General features: G+C 45.4%; 1 protein-coding gene across 1 annotated transcript in view; it reads right to left on the bottom strand.

Moving 5' to 3' along the window:
• Positions 1–23,293, bottom strand: part of PRRC2B (proline rich coiled-coil 2B) — a 3,584,159-nt gene that overhangs the window by 2,596,635 nt on the left and 964,231 nt on the right. Inside the window, exon 11 of the mRNA XM_044058194.1 lies at positions 15,741–15,904. Within this exon, the coding sequence (XP_043914129.1) occupies positions 15,741–15,904 (164 nt within the window). The remainder of the gene's footprint in view (positions 1–15,740; positions 15,905–23,293) is intronic.

The following is a 23,293-nucleotide window of genomic DNA, read 5'->3' as shown; positions in this document are numbered from 1 at the left end:
TGATTCCACTTGAAGCAGCTCAAAGTACCTCTTTTGGGTGTCAGTCATTTGAGAAGTATTTCATGTGAAGTAATCTTTCATTTTGGTGATGGTCTCCTCAAAAGTAATATCCTCAGGCGGGAATTCCCTTCTACAGATTTTTCATCAGGGGAGTAATACTCCGGTGGAGAAGCAATCTGAGATGTGTAAGAAATGGAGTCCTCTGAAGAAGGAAAGGAATAATCATGCTCTTCCTCCCTAACCTGAGAGGTCATGGGTGGAAAGAAAGAGGCAGAAGCAGGCCTAGGGCTCAATAAAGGCGGAGTAGAGGGGGATGAAGGCCTAAGTGCCATGAAAGCCTGCTTAAGTCAGGAAGTGAAAGCCTGTCAATCTGGAAAGGTTTCTTGAGAAGAGGAAGTACGTTTGTTTTTTTGTTTCTTTTTGGCTGGGGTGGAGGTAGGGACAAGCTTGGCACCAGACTTAGAAGACAACATTTCCAAAGGCTGGATCCCGGTCGGAGGTACCACGGAATCTGGTTCCCCCTCGCATAGATAGTAGTCTGGACAAGTTCAGAGGGCGTGCTGGTAGCCAGCTGTGCAACGGCTTCCTTAACAGCAGTCACTGAAAATCGACAGAACCGCCGAGCACTTCTCAACTCCTGGACCAGCAGTTGGTGGGGCATCGGGAGCAGAGCGGCAGATGAGAAAGGCCTAGGAATCTTGGCTTTCTTTCACGGAGGTTCGTGTTTGGCCTCCAATGCGGGATCCATTCTAATAGATAACCTGTTTAGGCACTAATTTTCTAGGTAAAGGTTTAAGGCGGCCAGACAAGTGGCACAGGATTTTCAGCACAAATGATTGACAGAGCAGGAGGAATGGTCATGCTCCCAGCCTAAGCAAAAAACACACCTATCATGGGCATCTTTATGGGGTATCTGGTGCCCGCAATGGCACTTTCCCTTTTTACCTGATATCAGCTAAAGGCTACAACAACCAAACCTAGGCAATAACAGTTATCAAAACAAGAAAAAAATCGAAACCCAATGGATTACTTAGCTTTATCGAGGAGACGTCTGTGAAGGAGTGATCGTAAGATGCGAAGGTCTGCGGCTGGAAAGTTCTGAGGATTGTGCGTGTAAACGTCACATTTAAGGTCCCTGGTTTATGGCCCTATGTGCGACATCCCACGCAGCTGCAACAGCCAAGCTGAAGCTTTTGTATAGGAGCCGACGTACGAGTCGCCTGAGGGCAGGAAACCTTAACTGGAATACTGCAACATAGGAATAGGACATCTACGAAACAATCCAATCATAAAAATGTAAGCAAACTACCTAAAGCCCCTAACTCAGTGGAAATTAGGGTAGCTACACAGTCTTCTCTACTTAATGGCAAACATTAACAAAAAAACAACCAAGACAAGGGAAAGGAAAGAATTACAAAACAGATAAACGGAACACATGTGAATCTAGTTTATGGGTTACATTAAACAGTTAACTATGTAGGACTAAGGAACTCTGTTCCACACATCACAAAACTTTCATGCATTACAGATCAGACCACCACAAACTGTGTACATACAGGCTGTGGCTCCAAAAGGTACATGACCAACCTATGAACCAAGTTACATGGTCAAACAAGTTTTTGGTTTATAGAAACAAGTGCTTCACCAGCCATTTTTACGTTTGTTTACTGGGAAAATCCAACTGGAACAAAGCCCTTATTCAGGGCAACCACAAAGATAAAGTTCCACATTTAACAACTGTTTTGATATATATGCAAAATACAGACACATGGTATCAAAAGAAATACAAAAACAGGTAAGTGTACATACGTAAGAAAAAAAATCTTTACAAAAGCTTACATAAACAGTCCAGAAGAAGCACGCAAAAGTCTTACCAGAACATTCCATCTGTGCTGTTGACCTTCACATAGCCCTGACAGTGGGAACAGACTGCCATTATTCCAGTTCCTGTCTTCCAAAAACTCAAGCTCAGCTCTATTCATTATGTTCCTCAATAAATTACTTCAGAGAGAGTTAGCATAAAATAGTGTCAGACAACCATATGTAAACAGAGATAAGAGACCTTACCTGAATCCACTGAAGAGGACCCATGTCACAAATGAAATCCAGTCCACCATGAAAATAGTGGACAGGGGGGAAGGAGGGTGGGTATGTCAAGGATATGTGAAGAACAACAACACAGATGAAACGTTATGGTAAGACAACTTCATTATCTGATGTTGTCACCCTTCACATAGTCATTGACAGGGGACGGAATCTCCATCAAACTGAATCTTGGGAGGTCTCAAAGAATATTCCGGAGGACCATCGAACCAAAAGAAGTCCTTTCCCTAGAGACCAGATCCAATTTGTCATGAGTAATATTGATATGTGGAGAAAACCATGTAGTCGCTGAGCAACTAAATTTCTTTACTGACCTGCTTTGTACATTGTTGATTAATACATGTTCAATTTGATTGTTTAACACTATGAAAATAAAACGGCACTAATTCCAAGGACAACCACAAAACATTTTATAGCTATGTCAAGAATCTCAATGGCAACACCCAGATCTGCTCTGAGTTACAGCACAAAGGCACGAAAATTACAGAATCAACTGATATTGCCAACTTTACCCCCCCCCCTCACCCCTCTAAAGGGCCCATATCTATACAGAAAGAATGCGGAGTCCCTGTAATCACAACTACGCAGGTGAAAGCTGCACTCTCTAAAGTCAAAAACACAGCATCCATGGGATCGGACAACATCCCAGACTGCGTTTTAGACGAACTTAAGAATGAACTGGCTCCTCACTTAAGCACCATGTTCAATAATAGCCTCGCATCAGGCTTTGTGCCCACTGAATGGCGCACAGCAACAGTTATCCCACTCCACAAAGGAGGAGCCACCACTGATCCCGGGAACTATAGACCTATTAAACTGATGAGCCTGGTCTGCAAAGCCATGGAACGTATCATCATGGAACTCAAACAAAGACATTGGTAACCTCCAAACTCTGGATCCCACCCAGTTCGGATTTGTGAAAGACAGATCATGCATCCTGAACCTGATCGACTTCTTTGAGGCAGTCACCAAAGTCGTAGATGAGGGTAAAGTGGTTCACACAGCCTATCTTGACCTCGCCAAGGCTTTCGACACCATCCCCCATTCTGGAATTATAGCTAAACTCAAACTAGGCATAAATCCCTACGTCACAAGATGGGCTGCCAACTGGCTCACTGACAGAACCCACACTGTAAAAGTTGCAGACTCCAAATCTGACCTCAAACCAGTGACAAGTGGAGTACCACAGGTTTCCGTCATGGGACTGCTCCTGTTTGGTATCTACTTCTCTGAAGTACAGGCTAACACAGAAGGCCTTTGGCTAACGAAGTTCGCAGATGACTGCAAACTATTAAGTCCCCAAATGATGTTAACATCCTACAGAAGGGCCTCTCTGAGACAGATGCCTGGTGTCAGAGCCATGGCCTCAAGCTCAATGCCAAAAAGTGCAGTGTCACCCCCTTTGGTAAAAACTCTGTACCCATGAACTACCTCATAGGCAGCAATCTACTTAACACCGAATGCATGATAACAGACCTTGGGACCCAGGTGGACAGTAGTCTCTCCTTTGATAATCACATCGCCACAGTAGTCAGGAAGTCCTACGTGGCACACCTAATCATAAAAGGGTTCTCATCCAGGAAAAAAGAGGTCATTGTTACCCTCTACTCATCATTCATTAGACCCATTATAGAGTACAACGCCCCTTTTAGAATGCACCTCAAGACATCTGCAGCAGCTGGAAAGGCCACAGAAGTACCTTACAAAGAGGATTACTGGACTCAAACAAATGCCCTACACTGACCGCCTCAAAAAACTCCAGCTCTACTCCATAGCATATCGCCTACACAGAGGTGATCTTTGCCTAACATAAAAAGATATGTCAAACCCAGAGCTGTTGGACATGCTACACCTAAAGAAATCTCAATCCCTCAGAGCTACATGCGCTAGGGACCTAAACCTTGTCACCACAATAAACAAGACATGCTGGAAGGATAGATTCCTATCCCAGAGACTTCCCATACTCTGGAACAGGCTACCCATCTATGTCAAGCAAAGTTCTTCATTAGCACTCCAAGAAAAATCTTGATGAGTGGATGGGTAATGGGAAATGCACCATGGGGATCACTTGTGTCTCTGCTCGTCAGTGGCACAGGAAAATAACTTTCTTGGGTGGAGTAAGCCAGGGAACCTTGTTGGCTAGGCTTGCATAGGCCCTTGGGCCGATAGCCTAGTACCTACCTATGAACTATTTGTATGTATGGAGCTTTTCTCCCCGGGTCTCCACTGAAAATGTGTCTCATACCCAGTCGGACATTATCTGGTAAACAAACAAAAATAAATAAATCAAATATAGTTTAAGGAAACCATGGAATAAAAAACTGCAGATGCAGCTACTGCTCTGGTGGAATGCACCTTAATAGGCCTTTGTAGCGATGTATCCCTGTTGTTATAATAATACAGTCCTTTAGCCACTTAGCCAGAATAACTTGGGAAACTGGTTTTCCTTTCGCCAATGAAAAGGAAAAGTACAGTTGTGTACACTTACCATAAATGTAGATGTTGGAGTGTATTCACTGTTGCAGTCGTAACAAATGGGTTATCCAGCTACTAGTAGCCCTCAGTCAGCCAGAATACAAAAGTTAAGTAAAAATGCTGTCGTTAAGGACATCAGGGCGTCCGATACAAAAGGAGGCAGCCAACGTCACTTCCTCAGTCTTTCTTGCCATAACAGTCAGGAGCCCCCAGAAAATAAAGCTTAAATCAAAGAACAATTTGACAAATAAATTAAACATGTACCTCAGGAAAAGAGAATAGGAGAGGACTACAAAAAAAGGGGGAAGGAGGGAGGGAAACGAGGACTGCAATAGTGAATACACTCGAACATCTACATTTATGGTAAGTGTACACAACTGTACTATGTTCAATGTGTTTCACTGTTGCAGTCCAAACAAATGGGTTGATTACCAAAGCCCAGAGAAAAAAGGGGGGAGGAACCAACAGCATCAAGGGTTGGAGATAATGCCCTGCAACACCACAGTAGCAAACCCTGCCCTGGCTCTGGAAAAGAGGCAAATTATAATGGTTTGTGAAAGTGTGAACAGAAGACCATGTGGCAGGCTCTAAAATGTCTTTAGTAGGGACACCCCTTAGAAAGGCTGCAGAAGTGGAAGCCATTCTAGTAGAGTGGGTCCTAACTTCTTGAGGCGGAGTTTTGCCATGAAAGGAATAAGGAAATGCAATGTGCAATCCATTTAGAAATTGTTTGCTTAGAAATAGCCTTGCCCTGGGCTGTCTATGCACATCAAGAGAATGTAGGATCCTTTCACCTCTACTGCGAGGATTAGGAAAGGTAGAAAGGTGTATGGACTTATTAAGAGAGTCAGGCTGGAAACCACCTTAGGCATCAAGTAGGTATTAGTCCTCAGAGAGACTATCTGCATGGAAAATAAGAAAAGGCTCCACGACCATCAAAGCTTGCAGCTCCAAAACCCTCCTTGCTGAAGTTATAGCCAAGAGGAAGGCGGTCTTCCAAGAGAGAAACTTTAAATCTGTAGCGGCAGCTGGCTCAAAAGGAGGAAGAGTGAGTTTCTCCAGAACAAAATTAAGATCCCAGGCTGGTGTAGGTGCTCTTCTGGGAGGTTTTAAATTGCAAGCACCTCTGAGAAACATTTTCATCAGGAGATGAGAGAAAATGAGCTGCTGAAGAGAACAATGAGCAGAGATGGCTGAAGCATGCATCTTGATAGAGGAAAAATAAAGACCACCCCTGAAGCAAATCAGCCAGGTATTCCAGAATCAGAGGAAGGGTAGGTTGAGAAGCAGACTCCCCTCTAGCCTGCATCCATTGAGAGAACCTTTCCCATTTGCCAGCATAGGATTTCCTAATGCTAGGCCTCCTGGCCTTCCTCAGCACGTCAACCACCTTCTGGGAAAGGGAGGAAGAAAGGGAAAGAGTCATACAATGAGCCATGCTGCCAAATGGAGAGACTAAAGATGAGGCTGTAAAATGTTTCCCCTTTCCTGAATCAAAAGATCTGGCTTCAGAGGAAGATGCCAAGGAGGAAGTTGGAAGAGACTGCAAAGCAGCAGATACCAATGCTGTCTGGTCCAGCCCGGAGCTATGAGAATAGTCCTTGGACGCTAGTCCCTGATCTTCACTAATACTCTGGGAAGAAGAGGGAAGGCGTACACTGATAACATCCAAGGGAAGGACAGAGCATCCACTCTCCAGGCTCTGCTGTCATGTTGTCTGGTGCAAAAGAGAATTAGCAGATGGTTGTCTGAGGAGGAGAAGAGATCCACCTGCAGAGTGCTCCAACGTTGAATGATGATGTAAAACACTGCTCTGTTCAGCTGCCACTAGTGAGGATCCAGAGTTTGTCTGCTCAACTGTCTGCCAAAACACTGAGCTTTCCTGGAAAAAACTGAGTTAAAAGATGCAGGTCCAGGGATGCTGCCATGGACCAAAGATTCATGCTTTGCCTGCACAGGGGGTAAGTGCGACCCCCCCCCACTTGTTGATGTACCAACATGACTGTGGTGTTGTCTGTCCTGACAAGCAGGGCCCCTGGAAAAAGAAGATGCTTGAAAGCTAGTAAGGCCTGCTGAACTGCAATAAACTCTTTTAGATTTATGTGTATGTGCATCTGCTGGGTGTTCCACTGTCCCTGTATGCATCTGCCATCCAGATGTGCTCCCCAGGTGTAGTCCAATGAGTCTGTAGTCAGAACCGGAGTAGCAAGGTGTCCGAAAAGGCATGCTTTTGTCTTGCAGACAGGCTGTTACCCACCATAGAAACTTCGTCTGCAGAGATGGAAGAAGAGGAATCATCATATCCAGGTCCTCGGTGTGTTGACACCAAATGTTCGAGGCACCATTGCAATTTCCTCATATGCAGTCTTGCATATGGAATCATGAGAATACAAGATGCCATGAATCCCAGAGCCTGCAGGTATTTCCTTGCTGGGACAGGCTTCCCAAGTCCATGAAGTAAACTGAAAGAGTTGTCTGATTCTCCTGGGTGAGATGGATCATCTGGGCGGCTGTGTTCAGACTTGCTCCCAGGAATCTTATCTCCTTGGATGGTACCATTTTCGATTTTTCCACATTGAGAGTGTAACCCAGGGAAGAGAGAAGAGTCTTTACGAATTCCAGATCCTTTAATAGCTGCTCTTGAGAACTTGCTTGTATCAGACAGTCGTCCAAGTATGGGTAAATCTGAATTTTCTTCTGCCTGCAAAAAGCAATGACTGGGGCCAGGCACTTTGTGAAGACTCTGGGAGCAGTAGATAAGCCAAAGGGCAGTGCAGAGAATTGGTAATGTTGCTCGCCCACTCTGAAACGAAGGTACAGCCTGCAACTTTCCCTGATAGGAATGTGCAGATAAGCCTCTGAGATCCAAGGTTACCAGCCAGGAATCCTTTCCTAGCAGTGGTAGCAACTGATGCAGAGTGAGCATTTTGAACTTTGGAATTACTAGGAGAGTTCAGAATGGAAAGATCCAGGATAGGACGCCAAGTGCCTTCTTTTTTTGGAACTACGAAAAGCCTGGAATAAAAGCCCTGGCCTACCTGCTGAGCAGGAACTGATTCTTTTGCTCCCAGATAAGACAAAATATGTTTTTCTATTTCAACCCTCTGGGTTTGGAGGAACATCCCGGAATCCCTTGGGAGCTGGAAAGGTGCGGAAAGAAAACTTGTAACCTAGGGACACAGTTCTGAGCACCCATTAACAGTCTGTGACAGTGGCCCAGACATCTGTAAAAAGAGCCACCCTTCCCCCTAAAGGACTCTCCCAGCAAGGAAGAACAGGCAGAAGTTGTAAAAAGTCATTGAGAGTGTTTTGATCGAGATACAGGCTTGGAGCTTCCGCCTTTAGAAGTGGAAGCTTGCCAATGCCTAGACCTTTGAGGGATAGCCCCCTGTCCCCTAGAAGATTTGTAACCTCTAGTCCTGGAAAGGTTCTGTCTGCTGGTATCAGGAAAGGTCCAACTCTTGGAAGGGTAATTCCTGCTAAAACGAGGGGGGTTGAACTTGCAGAAAATCCTTAACAGTTTACATGGACTTGGCCTTATCCTCCATCTTCTTGAATACCACCTCTGCTTTGCTGCCAAAAAGACTGTCTTTATGCAAAGGTACATCCAAAAGCTTAGCCTTGACAGGTTCTGGAAGAGGCTGTTCTCCGAGCCAAGCGTGCCTTCTAATAACAGATCCAGTAGTCGCAGCCCTGCTGGAGGCCTCAAGGATGTCAAAAACCACAATGCAAAGAATGCTTATTGACCAGACTGGCTGAATTCAGTAAATCCTGCATGTTTTTACTCTCTGCCAAAAGTGGTAGTACTTGCTATCCTAGACTTACTCCAAGGTGTGCTGCTAGTACTTCAGCATATGAAAGACAATTGGTAGCCATAATAGCTAGGATGGCAGAGGTATAAACCTTCTTGCCCCACCTATCTAGGTTCCTAGACTCCCTGTCAGAGGGAAAAGGATTCCTGGTAACAGTGGCCTTAACTCCTTTAGGGCCCTGAGAAATAACCTCTGGATCCGCCAACGGATTACTGAAAAGAAACAGATGAGAATCAGAGACCCTGTAGTACCAGTCAGGTTTCCTGGGAGCAGGAGGAAAAGAATTAAGAGACTAGGAATTTTCCAGGAACACATCAACTTCTTCCAACACACGGGGAATAGCAAGAGGCTTATGCACAGGTAAATCCAGAAACTCCCTAATCCGTTTCTTGGACTGAGGATAATTCCTGACTTTCCCATTGAAAATGATCTCTGAGGGTATTTAAAGTATCACCAAAACAGAAATCCACTGGAGGAGAGGCCGAAGGGATGGACTCCTCTGCATCCGAATCCTCAAAAGGAGAAAAAAACTGAGAAAATTCCAGCATTTCTGCTGATGAAGAGGAAGAATCCGAACCTGAGCAGGACAAAACCTCAGGAGAAACATCCCTACTCCTTTAAGGAGGAGGAGGCTGAGAACCCCTAATAAGAGTCAACAAATCATTAGCCATTTTAACCACTTGGGATTGAGGGGAATGAGAAGAAGCTGGAGACTGCCTTTTCACCGGCTTACAAATGGAAGATTGACCTGCAAGCCTAAAGGACTAGGGACGCCTGGCAACCGAAGTTGCAGCAGAGTTTGAAGGAAGAAGTTTGCTGTCAGAACGCAAAAACGGAGGCCTTGGACAACAGAGTCAGTTTAGCGGCTCTGGCTCCAGCAGAAGAGGCAAATGGCGACAGGTCGGAAGGCAAAACGGAGGCCGAAGCCCTAAGGGACTCTGACTCAACCAAAGCCTGCGGTTGTACATCTGCGGATGGCAGGGGCTGCAAAGGCGTCTCACTGGCTACCGCCTGACTGACGACCAACTTAACCTCATCAAAGGACTTAGCTTTCTGAGGCCAGTCCCGGTCCTTATCCTTACATTTCTTTGGATCATCTGAAACCTGAAGACTGGAGGATGCCATATCAACGAACTTAGGCCAAACTCCAAAATGCCTAGCCAAAATCTTAGCCCGACGACGGATAGTACTTGGATTAAGGAGGCAGAGAGATCACAATTGGGAATGTCGTGGTAAAGGCCTAAACAAATAATGCAAAGAGAATGAAAACCTCTATGGGGAATTTCCACAGGTAAGGCAATTACTAACTTCGGACATTCTTTAAGGCAAGAAAAGAGGATCCCCAACACGGTACTTAGCTGTAGTAGACCAGCTCTTGTAGTCTGAAACCAACAGCCGACCGGCACTCATGCATGAAAAATTTCTGCTTCGACCTCCGCAGCAAGGAAGACCGAGAAAGTGACATTGGCTGCCTCCTTTTGTATAGGACGCCCTGAAGTCCTTTTTACTTACCTTTGGCATTCTGGCCAACTGAGTGCTATCGGGAGCCGGATAACCCATTTGTTAGGACTGCAACAGTGACACATGATGAACATCAACTGATCTGACTTTCTGAATTCTTTTGTTCTGTGCAAACAGAAACTGAGTTGCCCATGAACTTCCAATAAATTAAGGTAATATTCACCTTTGTTAGAAATATTTTGGAAAAAGACTGGTAGTGGGAGGTTGGTATAATGGTGAAGGTATTTACCTTACAGACACAAGGTGCAGGATTCTATTCTTACATGGGGTTAAATTGGCTAGGCTTAAAATAGCCCACAAGGGCAGTAGCCTAGTACTAGTCTATGAACCTATGAATAGTCTGGTTCAGATTGGTTTCAAAAACTACTACAAGCAGTTTATTACAGGTTAGTTTTCAAGGAAACCCTGTCTATGAAAAATTATATAAGCAGCTTTGCAGGATAAAACTTGAATGGCTGAAATTCTCCTGGCTGAGGTGATGGCCACCAGAAACATTTTCCAAGACAGGAATTTCAGATCACATTTATACGGAGGTTCAAAGGGGGGATAAACTATAGACTGGAGAACTAAATTTAGGTTCCAGGGTGCAGATGGTTCTTTATATGGAGGTTTGAGCATCACAGATCCCCTTTCAAAAAGGCTTTGCAAAGTTTATGGGACATTAAGGAATAGCCATTCAGACCCAAGTGAAAATTGGAGACTGCAGCTAGGTTTATTTGGATGGCAGACGCGGCGGCTCCTGCTTCAAAAATTTATGTGAAGAACTTTAGAACCTTACTGACTGTAACAGAACATGGGTCACTATTAGAATTAGACATCCACACAGAAAATGTGTGCCATTTGCTAAGATGCAACATTTTTGTTGAGGGTTTGTGACTAGCCAGAACAATTCTTAGATCTAGTGAACTAAGATGACTGCCTGGCAATCATGGGATTGGGAGAAGCCACGCAGTGAGCTTGAAGTTCTGCAGATTCGGGTGAACCAATCTGTCCCGATGGGATAGTAGGTCTGGAGATGGATCCAGACTCAAAGGTTTCCGAATCAGGTGCAGCCAAAGGAAGGGAAACCAGGTCTGTCGAAGCTAGAACAGGGCAATGAGGATCATCTTGTTCAACCTGATGGCTTTCTTTACAAACTGGGATACAAGGGGAATCAGTAAAGGGTACAGAGTAGAAAAGAGGTGGGGGGGGGGGGGCAATCGTGCAGAAGAGCATCTCTCTGACTCCCCCAGAGGGGGATTCTGGGTGAAGTAGCTACTTCACTTGTTTAGAGGGATGCAAATAGTTCACAGCAAGGCTTACCCCATTGGCGAAAAATCCTTTCCACCACCAATGTGCTGAGACACCACTCATGAGGCATTAGAATACATCTGCTAAATCTGTCTGCAATAACGCTGGAGCTCCCCGGAATGTGCATTGCAATGAGAAAGCAGTCGGATGAAATTGCCCATTGCCAAACTCTGAGGGCATCTCGAGAAAGGGGACAGGATCTGGTTCCCCATTATTTGTTGATGTATCAGACTACTGCCATTTTGTCTGTTTGGATTGCAATCGTTCGAAAGGAAAGGTCTGGGTGGAATGCTTGCAACTCCAAAAGCACTGCCTCATCTCTAGAACACTGATATGCATGCTGGCCTCCAGATGGGACCAAGTGCCCTGGACCGTTTCCCAGATCATGCCCCCCCAACCCATCCAGGATGCATCCACGGTCAATATGGCTTAAGCCTGACATGGAACAAAGGAGCAGCCAATTAAGAGTTCATTGGCGTGAAGCCATCATTGCAGGTCCTGCTTGCATCGGTTGGCAATTGTGATCAAGAGAGACACTAGATTAACATGGACCACTGAGATGCTAGAAGCCACTGAAGAATCGCATGTGATATCTCACTAATGGGACTACAGTGGCTGCAATCAACCCTAGGGCTTGAAGCAGAAGCCTTGCTGGTACTTCATTGTTGCGAACAATCTGGCTGACTTGCGATTTTATCCTTGTAGTCTACGGACAGTTGTGACCGTGTTTAGACTTGCTCCAATGAACTCTAGCTGTTGACATGGCTGCAACTTGGACTTTCCGTAGTTTACGGTAATGTCTCAATCAGAGCAGAGTCAGAGTTCTCCTCAAGAAGACGCCTGGTGGGAAAGGTAAGGAGCCAGTAGTCTAGGTATGGAAACACCCGGAATCCTTGCAGTCCGATATAAGCAGCAACCACTGCCATGCATTTGGTGAACACCCCGGGGGCTGTTGTGAGGCCAAAGTGCAGTGCTCTGAACTGATACTGACTGGTTCCCAGCCAGAAGTGCAGAAATCTTCTGGACCATCTGTCCATCTTTATATGGTAATACACGTCCTGAAGAACTATGGAACACATCCAATCGTCTTTTCCCAAAAATGGAATAATAGACTGAACCATGACCATCCAAAATTTGGTCTGCCGAACTGATTTGTTCAGTCCACTGAGATCCAAGATTGGTCTAAAGTTCCCAGTCTTCGCCAGCACTAAAAAGAACCGAGTAAATTCCGGAGCCTATCTGGTCTGGTGGGATTGTTTGGATGACTTTTGTCACGCAGTTTTTGAATTTGTAAGACTGCTGCTTCCCTGTGACTGGACGGAATATCTGGGATTTTGATCTTAGCCCTTGGTTGCGCTAAAAAGGGGACACTGTATCCTCTGGTTATAATCCTCTGCACCAAAAGTCCTCTATTATCCTTAGCCAGGCATGTTGGTGCAGGGGTTACCCCCCCCCACCCGACTGCCTCCAGAGGACGGCAATCGAGTTTACTTTCAGGAACGCTGATGGGCGTTACCAGAGAAAGAATCCCTGGAACCCTGATTCTGGGGGCCACCTCTGCATCTTCCTAGGTGTCTTCCATTATTCCCTCTCTGCCCGAGGAGAAGTCATTGCTACGAGTCTCTTGGAAAGGCCCTTTGGACTTTTTGAACCATAGCTTCTCACTCTGCTGGTTCCTGGAATAAGGCCGCAAAGGAGTGGAGAAGCGTATGCCTGCAGCAAAGAGTCTTTCCATCTTTCTCACATCTAGCTAGAGTCTTTCACTTTGGGACCAAATAGGGATATTGTGTCAAATGGAGTGCTGATGAAAAGACTAAAATGGCTCCGAGCACTCACATAAGCGCATCCAGGTGCGTCTCCTGATGGCCAAGGCTAAACCTGCAGCTCTCGTCATCCCTTCAGCAGCATGCTCAATGAGCCTCATGGACAAGTTGGAGAGCGATTCAATTGTGGCAAGCTGAGAAGTCACTTTGTCCAACTCTTTCAGCTACTGACCGATACAGTATCTCTCAGTTAATTAACCAGATCCCTCTATAATCTGGTAAAATGCGTCGGGCAATTCAAGGACCTAAGGGCGAAGGTCAAAGAAGAGTATATGGACTTCATGAATCTATCCATAGACCTAGATTCCTTATTAGGAGGATGAATAGAGGTACTTTAATACGAAAGTTCCTTCTTAGTGGCTGGCACTACCACCACAGCATCTACTGGAATTCCCTTGGCCCAGTGTTGTTGATCCACTGGGGCTGACCACATGCGGTCTGGTCTCTTAGGGATTGGCTCAACAATCGGGTGACTTCCATGCCCGCTGAGTGATCAGGTTGATGAGATCGTCAGCAGGCAGAGAAATCCAAGAGGTGGAGGGTTGGAGATGAAAAGCCTCAAGATATACAGATTTCTCTGAGGAAGGTTGGAGGGGGAAGTCCAGCCACCCCTCTGTTTCAAGATTTCTAGGGTGTCCCATGACGGAAATAGTCAGGGGGAGACTTGGGGGGGGGAACCTTCCCCTTCATCGAAATCAGTATCTTCAGTGAACAACTCTTCAGGGGAGTCCAAGTGCTTTCTCTTGTATTTTCTCTTCACAGGAACCTCTTCGATGGGATGCTCGAGAGGTTTCCGAGCAGGACATAACCACAGTGGTTGGATCTTGAGATTTTTGAGCCCTCTGTTTCACAGAAGAGGCTGGAGGAGGCTTTGGTCGAGTGGAAAGGCCAGCTGTCTGGTTCGACATGGGAGGCAATGACTGACTGCCCACAATGGACAATGCCCTCTTCATGGCCTGGAAGACAGCCCCCCGCCAGAAGGATGGGAGCCTGGAACCGAAAGACTCATTCGAACAGTGGCCCCACTTCACAAGGAAGCCTCTTCAGAGGCCAAGCTTACATATGCTGAAGCACCAAGGGGCATGGACGGCTCTGAAAAAGCAGAAAACCAGACCACCCCCCTGGAACCTGCAACAAAGCTATGGCCCCAAGAGGTCTCCAGGTCCAATAAGTTCAAAGCACTTAGGGTGGTAAATCAGTGCCAGAGAAGGAGCTCTAACCAGCACAGAAACAGTCAAGGCCAAAGTGGTTGACACCAGGGGCTCCGAACACTCATAAGGAGTCAGAAGAGGAAGAAGCGGGCAAGGTTCCGGCAAAAAGGTGTTAGGAACCATAGTTTATAATCCCCTCACGGCAGGAGCTACTGCACCAGCCTCAATGTCTGATTCGGTTAAACTCCTGGTGGATCAGTTAGAAGCAACAGACTGAGATCTAGGTGGATGCCTCTGTAGAAAAAACTCGGGGTGGGAAGGTTGGTGGTTTGCAAAGGGATCCACTGAAGAATATCTAGTTCTAGGCAGTTGTTGGCAGGAGAATTCATTTGGTTCCTGTGGTCAGTGCCAAGGAATTCAGTGCGGAAATAGCACCGAAGATTGGGAAGATTGATCCAACGATTCCAAGGACACTTTTGGAACAGACTGAGATTTTGGAACTTTAGTTGGTGGTTCCAGAGAAGCAGTCAGAACAGAGTGCACTCTCTTCTTTGGCTTCTCCCTTCTGCTGGAAGAAGAGGAGGAAGGTGAGCTAGCCCCTTGTTCTGGATCCAGACAAGGACTCTTCACATACTACAGATGCAAACACAGGAAATGGAAACCACTACCTTACTTATATATTTGGGGGGGGGGGGGGGGACAAATCAAAAAAGTACCAACAATGGTACAAAAGAATTACCAGTTAAGGTAAGAAATGACAGTACCAATGATGGTACATAGGGGATGCCAAAAGGTAAAGAAACACTCGCACGCACACCAAATGAGAAAGGGAGGAATAGGCAGAAAGTTTAAAGCAGATACAGAACAAAGAGAAAATAAACAGTATCAAGAACAAGAAATGCTGTCACTCAAGAGCTAAGGAGAGAACGTGTCTGGCACTTCGAAGTGGCAAACAAGATCTGAAGTAATTTGGTGAGGAGCATTATGGGTAGAGCTGAGCTCGAGAGTTTTTGAAAGGAGGGAGCTGAAATAACGGGGGAGATGGTTCGGAAGCAAACCCACTGTCAAGGACTATGTGAAGACTGACATTAGATCATAGGCGTGCATAAGTACACCCACTGCTGAACATTCATTAGAAACAAACAAGCTTGTATATAGCAAACAAATATAACACTGTAAAAGATATTTTAATATTTATCACTTGCGATTCTAGCAATTAAAATATAAAGAAAAGAGGCAGCAGCCTAACTACTGAAATATAAACTGGTTGATAATGTAATATAGTATATGTTAGTACAGCAACTATGAAAGTACAGTTATATTTCAGACTGCGATGTGAAGTCATTAGGAAAGTAAGAATGGTTGGAGCTACTTTGTTATAAGGATATTAGTTCTGGATAGATAAGAAGACTGCGATGAAACTGTGAAGGGGGGGGGGGGGCAGTGACATTCACTGATCTAATTAGACAGTCTTGTCACTTGGAGCCTGTGAATGATACAATAAGAAAACAAAACTAATAAGGAAATCTACAACAATGTAGTTAAAATACTCGGAGGGTTCTTACCTGCCCAGCCATCCTCTGCTTCGTTGTCTAGTTCATCTAATTCCTTTAAGTTAACTGGGTTAATAATAGCTGGTCGAGGTGTTCCATCTCCTGGTGGCCTTAACTGACGAGAGGGTCGAGTTACCATACGAGGATATCTACTTTCCCTTCTGTTATCCCCACCACTGGAAAGTAATAAAATATTAACCATTGCAAGAATTACTAAACGCTACAATAAAAAATGTCAATGACATTGCAAATATGAAAGTTAAGTACTTACCATAATATATGATAGATCGGTGTTTATTTCTGTCGTTCAACAGCTGGGTCTTTTCATCAGACTTCAGCCAGAAAAGACTTTGGATCCATACCTCAGTCCCCTCCCCTAGATTACAAAACCCTCTTGACCCTGAAATTACTTCAGATCCAGCTTCCCTTAGAATCCCCACATATAAAGGACCTACTCCATATAGACCAGAAATTATACCTACTTCGTTAATTCTGCTCTGCAGCTTAAAGGCATATGAAAACAGACCCAGGAATAAAGGTAGTATGATCATCTCGGAAACCAATAGCAGCACCTAAAAACAAAGGAGGGGACGAGACCGAAGGGAAGTTGAAGGATGGAAGCAGGCGCATACCTATCATTACAGTTACATACACAACTTTCATATTTGGTGTCTTTACCATCCATTCCTCACTGGATGGGACAGTCTCTCCAGCTAACGAAATCCTTGTGTGGGCTCATGGAAGGATGAGCTGGGGAATCGCTGAACCAAAAGCAGCGCATTCTTTGATATGACTTTCTGGTTCTATTTGTAAAGTGAGACAGAAATGAAGCAGACAGGATACATCCAGCAAATGCAGTATGTACTCTCCTGTGCTGGTAAAATTAGAGATGAAAACGAAGACTGACAGACTAATTTAGCAAATTCTCTGTAGCTACCTTTGGAATAAAGGATGGGTTTTGTTCGCAGGAATACTCTATTCTTATGAAAGATCAAGTAAAGGTGGTTTGCTAGAAATGGCCTGCAATTTCAGTACTCTGAACTGAAGCAACTACCATCAAAAATAATGTTTCCCCAGACAGAAATTCAAGGTCCATCTTTGCTGCAGGTTCAAAGTTGAGTCACAGCTTGTAACATAATGGTAGGTCCGAGAAGGAAAGCTCTCCTTAGTAAAGCCACGGATAATAAAAAGTGATATATCGAATTTCTCCAATATGAAAGTTCAAAATGGCAGGTAACTGGACATTAACAGTAGAGTAGCTGGCCTCATAGAACAGGAGAGCCAAAAAATCAAAAGTAGCAGGAGGAGAAACGGAGAAAGGATCAAGATTTATGTGGGAGACCCAAACAAAAAACTTTTTCCAATTGCTTTTGTTAATCTTTCTGACAGACTGTCTTCGGCAGCAGGTAAAAACGTGAGTGCTTGAATGTTCAGATGAGGCCTTCTGGACGATTTAGAGGAGATAAAGAGTAGGAACCCGTACCCACGGTGGATTTATCAGATGAGACAAGAGGAACGGAAAACACACATGTTGTGGCCAGAAAGGGACAATGCGGACAACTGTGACCTTACTCTCTGTGGCTTTCTGCAAAAATTTGGGAGGAAGGGAGTAAAAGGAAAGGCATATAGGAGCCTGGGGGCCAAATGTGGGTCAGATCATCCCTCGGTGCTTCGTCTTCCTGGTGGGATCAAAGCAAAGAACCTGTTACACTGCGTGTTGTGAAGGGGAGGCAGACAGATTACAGCACTGTCAACCCCAACAGAAAATCTAGCATGTCACCATAGGACTGACATGCCACTCATGACGCTGAAGGATAGATCTGCTCAACCAGTTTGCCACGACACTGGACTTCCCTGGGATGTGCACTACTACCAGAAAGCAGTTGGAAGATATCGCCAATCTCCAAACTCGCTTTTTGCAGCGTGTTCCCCATTTGTTGATGCACTAGACTACCAATATGTTGGATATCACTCATACAGGAAGGGAGTCCACCCTGGAAGGCCTACAATGCAAAGAGGACTGCCCTCAACTCTAGAATAATATGAAGGATGGCCTCTGAGGGGGACCACATGTCTTGAACAGTCCTTCCCATGAACTACCCCACTCCAACCAAAATGGGAGGTGCCCAAGGTCACCGTGGCTGTGGAAGTAGGCAGTACAGTTGTCTCACTTACTATAACTCCAGATATTCAGAGAGACCAATGTTGCAGTACACACATTCTACACCATCCCCAGCTGACAGATGCCTTAGGACCAATGTCTGGATATCAGGGTACAAGATGGGTATCCGTCCGTGCCATCTTCAGGTTTTTCTAGGCACCGAGAAAGAAGTTTGATGTCAGAGGATAGCACAACCTCACCAGTTGTCTGAGTGTGTGTGTAATTGAGAGACATTAGAAGAAAGTGAAGGTATGATGCATCATGGAGCTACCTGCAAAAAAAGAGGCGCAAATAGAGGGGTTGCAGGGTGGCAGTTTGTACTGCAAGACTGATCTATCTAAACATCTTCAATTATAGCAAGGGTGATGTAACTTCACTATGTTCTTCACAGTCGGTGTTGCAGTACTGATTACTGGAAACACTCCCAAAGCTACCTGTTGGGTGGCAGATAAAATGCTGGCCCCTATGAAAACAGGTTTTGCAGGATGGCATTGTTTTGTAAAGTGTGCACAGAGTTCCAAGTCGCAGCTTCTAGGATGTCCTGGATTTGTATTCCTTTAGGAAAAGCAGCAGCAGTTGCCCTGGGGATAATGGAATAGATTTTGATGCAACCAGGCAGAGGTTTTCCATAACAAGTGCAACAGAACTGAATGCAAATGGCTATCCATCTGGATATGTTTTTTGTTTGGACTCAGGTCTGCCCTTTCCACTCTGCAAAAACCACCAACAATTGCTCTACTCTACTTGCATTTTTTGCCCTGTCTAGGTAGTACCCAATTTGTCTGCGCAAACTCACCAAATGAAAGACTTTTTTCTGCTTTGTTTTCTGGGCTTGTAATGAAAACTGGCGGGTGAATAGCATGGTTCAGAGACACTTCTGATATCACCTTGGGCATTAAGGATTAATTAGTTCTATGGGTTACCCAACCCCTGTGAAAGGCAGTGAAAGGGTTAGCAAGCTGAGCACATTGACTATTTGTAATGAACATAAGAACATTATAGCACAAGAGTTTGACAAGATGGGTTATAACCATCAGCTCTTAAATTATATCAGATCTGAAGTTTTAAAATGACAGTAATGATTCAGCAAAAGCATTTTTTTATGATTAACTGCATTGCATCTGCTCATGAAAACGTATCTACACTATACCACCACTTTTAACAGAACTAATGGTGTTAAAAACTTATCTCCAATAATTGGTGTATTTTAGATGCCCTGCATGAACCTAAAAGTATCACTGGTAATAAACTTGGATTTGCATACAGGAAATGCTATAAAGACATGAACAGAAAGAGGGCGAGTTCAACTAAAAATGATACTTCCCTGCTATAAATACTTGTGTTGCAAATACGCTGACAAACTGATTTTATCCATCCTACAATAGAAGCATTTTGCTTTCAATGTTTTGCTACATGTTAACATGTCTCATGTATTTAATATGTAAAAATGTACAAAATTTTATGTTGGCAAATGCAGAAGGATGAAGGACAGGACTACTTAACACTATTCTGATGTACGAAAAAAGAAAAGTTCTGCAAAATCTTACCATAACCACAGACATCCTTCTTTCATGTTGCAGGTTTCTGCATAGGGATTTACCCTTCTGTCTCGCGTATGTACAGCCAGTATACAAAAGCTTTCAGTGCCTCTGTGGTACATCAGACGTGGACAAGATTTTGTGGGCCATAAAGGTGACATCCGCAAGCACCAGCCCTCAGAACAGTAGCCCCAGTTGGAGCCAGTCCTATAAGGGCAATGCCATATGACTGTCACCCACAAAGGGAAGTTATTAGCTGACAAGAGGGAAAGGAATATTGCAACATGGAAGAGAACATTTATGGTTATGGGAAGATTTCACATAACTTTTCTATGTCTTTCTGTTCCCATGTTGCAGTATACTGGGGTGGTGGTCTGGAGGTGAGTGCCAAAGTTCAATGAGGATGGGGTGGTGGTCTGGAGGTAGATTCCAGGAATCCATGAAAAATAGCCCTGGAGAAGCCTGCCCTGGATTTGGACACAAGGTCAAGCTTGTAGTGCTTGAAGGTATGGACTGAGAACCAAGTAGCAGCTTCCAGTATGGGGGGGGGGGGGTATCCAGACCCTTGAAGAAGGCTCCTGAGGATGCCATTGCTCTTGTGGAATGAGGTTTAACTCTCCCCTGCAGGGACTTGCCATGGAACTAGTAACAGAAGGTAATGGCTTTAGACATCCAGATAGAAAAAGTCTGCTTGGTAACTGCCTTCCCCCGAGCTCCGAGAAGAAAGGATACAAACAGTTGGTCAGTCTGTCTGAAAGACTTGGTGTTATGCAGGTAGAATCTGATCTGCCTGTGAACATCAAGGGAATGCAACACCCTTTCAATGTCTCCCTGTGGGTTTGGGAAACTGGGTAGATGTACTGCCTGATTAAGGGACAGGTTGTTGACTACCTTGGGCATGGACAGATTTGTCCTAAGGTTACCCTATCCTTGTGGAAAACTAGGAAGGAAGGGGTAGCCATAAGGGCTTGGAGTTCAGACACTCTCCTGGCTGAGGTTAGAGCCACCAGAACAGTTTTCCAAGTACAGTACTTAAAAGAGGCTTTGTCTGCTGGCTCACAGGGAAGTAGCACAAGCTTCTCTAGCACATAGTTGAGGTCCCAGGGCAGGAGAATGGGTTTCCTAGGGGGCCTACGGTGCAGTACCCTTTGAGGAAGGGTTTGCAAGGGAGTCTGGATGCTAATGTGAGATCCAAAGGTATGCAAGCAGAAATAGCAGACAGATTGGCTTTGATGGATGAATAAGCCAGTCCAGACTGCAGTAGCTCACACAAACAGGACAGCACTAGAGGGTATTCGCTGAGAAGCAGATCCTGCTATTTTTTATGACACCAATTAGTGAATCGTTTCCACTTCGAGAAATGTGATTTTCTAGTATCTGGTTTCCGGGCCTCCTGCAGGACATTGAGCACTTCCTCAATGTAAAGGTGTCTAAATGGGATCAGAATCCTATTTGCCACAGAGTAAGGTGCAGCATCTCATCTGCCACTGTGGATGGATTAGTGACCCCTTGTGCTGTGTGAGGAGGTCCCCTCTGGGGGGTAACTTGTGGTGATTGTCCTTGGACTAAGGAAGGAGCAAGGGGAACCAGTGTTGTCTGGGCTAGTAGGGCATCAGCAACATTTTTGTGTTGAACTGCTGAATTCTTTGCAGGACCTTCTGAATGAGTGGGAAGGGGGGGGGGTGCATATAGAAATTTCCCCTTCCATGAAATTGAGAAGGCATCTGGCGCCAGTGCCTGTAGTTTGGGTATCCTGGTGAAAAAGCCAGGAAGTTGCATGTTGATGGTGGAGGCAAACCAGTCTATTTGAGGTATACCCCACCTGGGGACCAGATCCAGGAAGACATCTCTTTGCAGCATCTATTCGTGGTTTTGTGCTGATTCTGCTCAAATAATCTGCCTGCTTGTTGTGGAGGGAAGGAATGCAGATCTGCAGGGAGATTCCCTGTGAGGAAGTCAATTCCCACACCAAAAGGGCTAACCTGAAGAGCAGGTAGTACTTCGCCCTCCTTGCTTGTTGATACACCACAGTACAGTTGTGTTGTCTGTGTATATCAGAAAAGTCCCCTGTTGAATGAAGGGCTGGTGCCTGGAGGTCTAGAAGAATTGCCCTCATCTCTCTGGCACTGATGTGTTCTGATTTGAGGTGATTTGGCCACAAGCCCTGCACGTGTTTGTGTCCGAGGGTGGCTCCCCAATCCAGGTCTTAGGCATCTGTGTGCATGACCTGAATGGGAGGCCTGGGTTACTCTCTACCTGGTCTAACCACCATAGTGTTTCCTTTTTTAGGCAGGGTAGAAGGGTACAACATGCTCCAGAGGTTGATTGTGTTGCTTCCAGATTGAGTGGCGGTACCACTGCAGCTTCCTCATGTGTAGCCTTGTGAAAGGAAGCATGGGTATTGCGGCTGCCATGTAGCCCAGAAGCTTGTGGTACTGCCTTGCAGTCAACTCTGTAGAGTGAAGTACCAGGAAAAGATGCTCTGTCAGGGACCTCACTTTTGGAGATTGCTAGGTATGCCTCCATGAGATCTGTGCGTATTCTGCACCCTAGGAACATAATGTCCTGAGTTGGTTGAAGATGGGATTTTGGCAAATTTATCTGAAATCCCAGACACTGCAGTAGTGTCACCACACAAAGTGGATGTGCCCTTGCAGTATTTCTTGGCTGTCAGCCTGGATTAGCATGTCGTCCAGGTAGGGGAATATCTGTATTCCCTTTGTCCTGCAGTAAGCCATCACAAGTGCCAAAGCAATTGGTAAAGTCTCTTGGTGCAGTGGAAAGTCCAAAGGGCAAGGCAGAGAACTGCAACTGAGAAAAGCCCACCAAGAATCGTAAATATTTCCTGTGAGAGGGCTTTATTGGGATGTGGAGAAAAGCATCTTTTATGTCTAATGTAGCCATGAATCCTTGTGGGATAATCAGAGGGAAAGGGGCTGGCAGGGTAAGCATTTTGCAGGTAGGTACTTATAGGAAGACACTGCAGTAGGAGAGGTCTAGGATGGGTCTCTATGGTCCGTCCTTCCTGGGGACCAGAAAGAGCAGAATAGAAATTCCTTCCTTTTGCAAAGGAGAGTACTGACTCGCTTAGTGCCCCGGTCTAACAGAGTCTGCAGTACTGGTTGTAAGAGGTGCAGCTGCTACGTAGGAGGTCGAGGAATGCCCCGCCAAATGGGAGGGGAGAGCCATGACATGAAGTAGCCATTTTAGAGGATGAACAGGACCCACCTGTCGGTGAGAAGAGCCCAAAGAGGAAGACTATGAGAGAGGTGGGTAGACAGAGGTACAGAAGGAGGGAGGTGGAGGCAAGACTGGCAGGTAGTCAGATGCTACCTGCCCTGTCTTGAAAAGGAGTTCTCTGGCTGGAAGTAGGGGATGCTCTAGTAGACTTACGAGGCCTAGGAGGAGCAGCAGGCCGGGAGTGCTTCCTAACAAACAGTATTGGAATTGGAAAGATAGTTTCTGTGAAACTTGGGGATTGATGAGACCAGTAAATGTTTAAGGTCCTGCATGTCTTCACCTTTCTGTTGCAGAAATTTAGAGGTCTGCAACCTTACTGCCAAAATTTGCAGCACTTTCCAGGGGAACATCAGTTAGCTTTGTCCTGAAAACATCTGGCAGGGGTTGTAGGCAAAGCCAGGAGTATCTGTGTAAGGCAGATGCTGATGCTACTGACCTGGCAGAGAATTCAACAGCATCACAGCTACACGATGGAGTGTCTGGTGGCCTGGGATGCGAGAGCCAGGAGAGAGGACAGTGATGCTTTGGCAGGGGAGTCAGGAATATCTCCCAAATGTTTGTTGGCGTAGTGAGAGCGAGACCAGGTGTACTTGGCTATGGGGGTCTGATAGTTTGTGGCTCTGAAA

Source organism: Protopterus annectens, chromosome 16.part0, assembly GCF_019279795.1.
Source record: "Protopterus annectens isolate FY-2018-M chromosome 16.part0, PAN1.0, whole genome shotgun sequence".
NCBI classification, from domain to species: Eukaryota; Metazoa; Chordata; order Ceratodontiformes; family Protopteridae; genus Protopterus; species Protopterus annectens.
The sequence above is the reverse complement of the archived record's forward strand: the minus strand, read 5'-3'. Positions and strand labels throughout refer to the sequence as shown.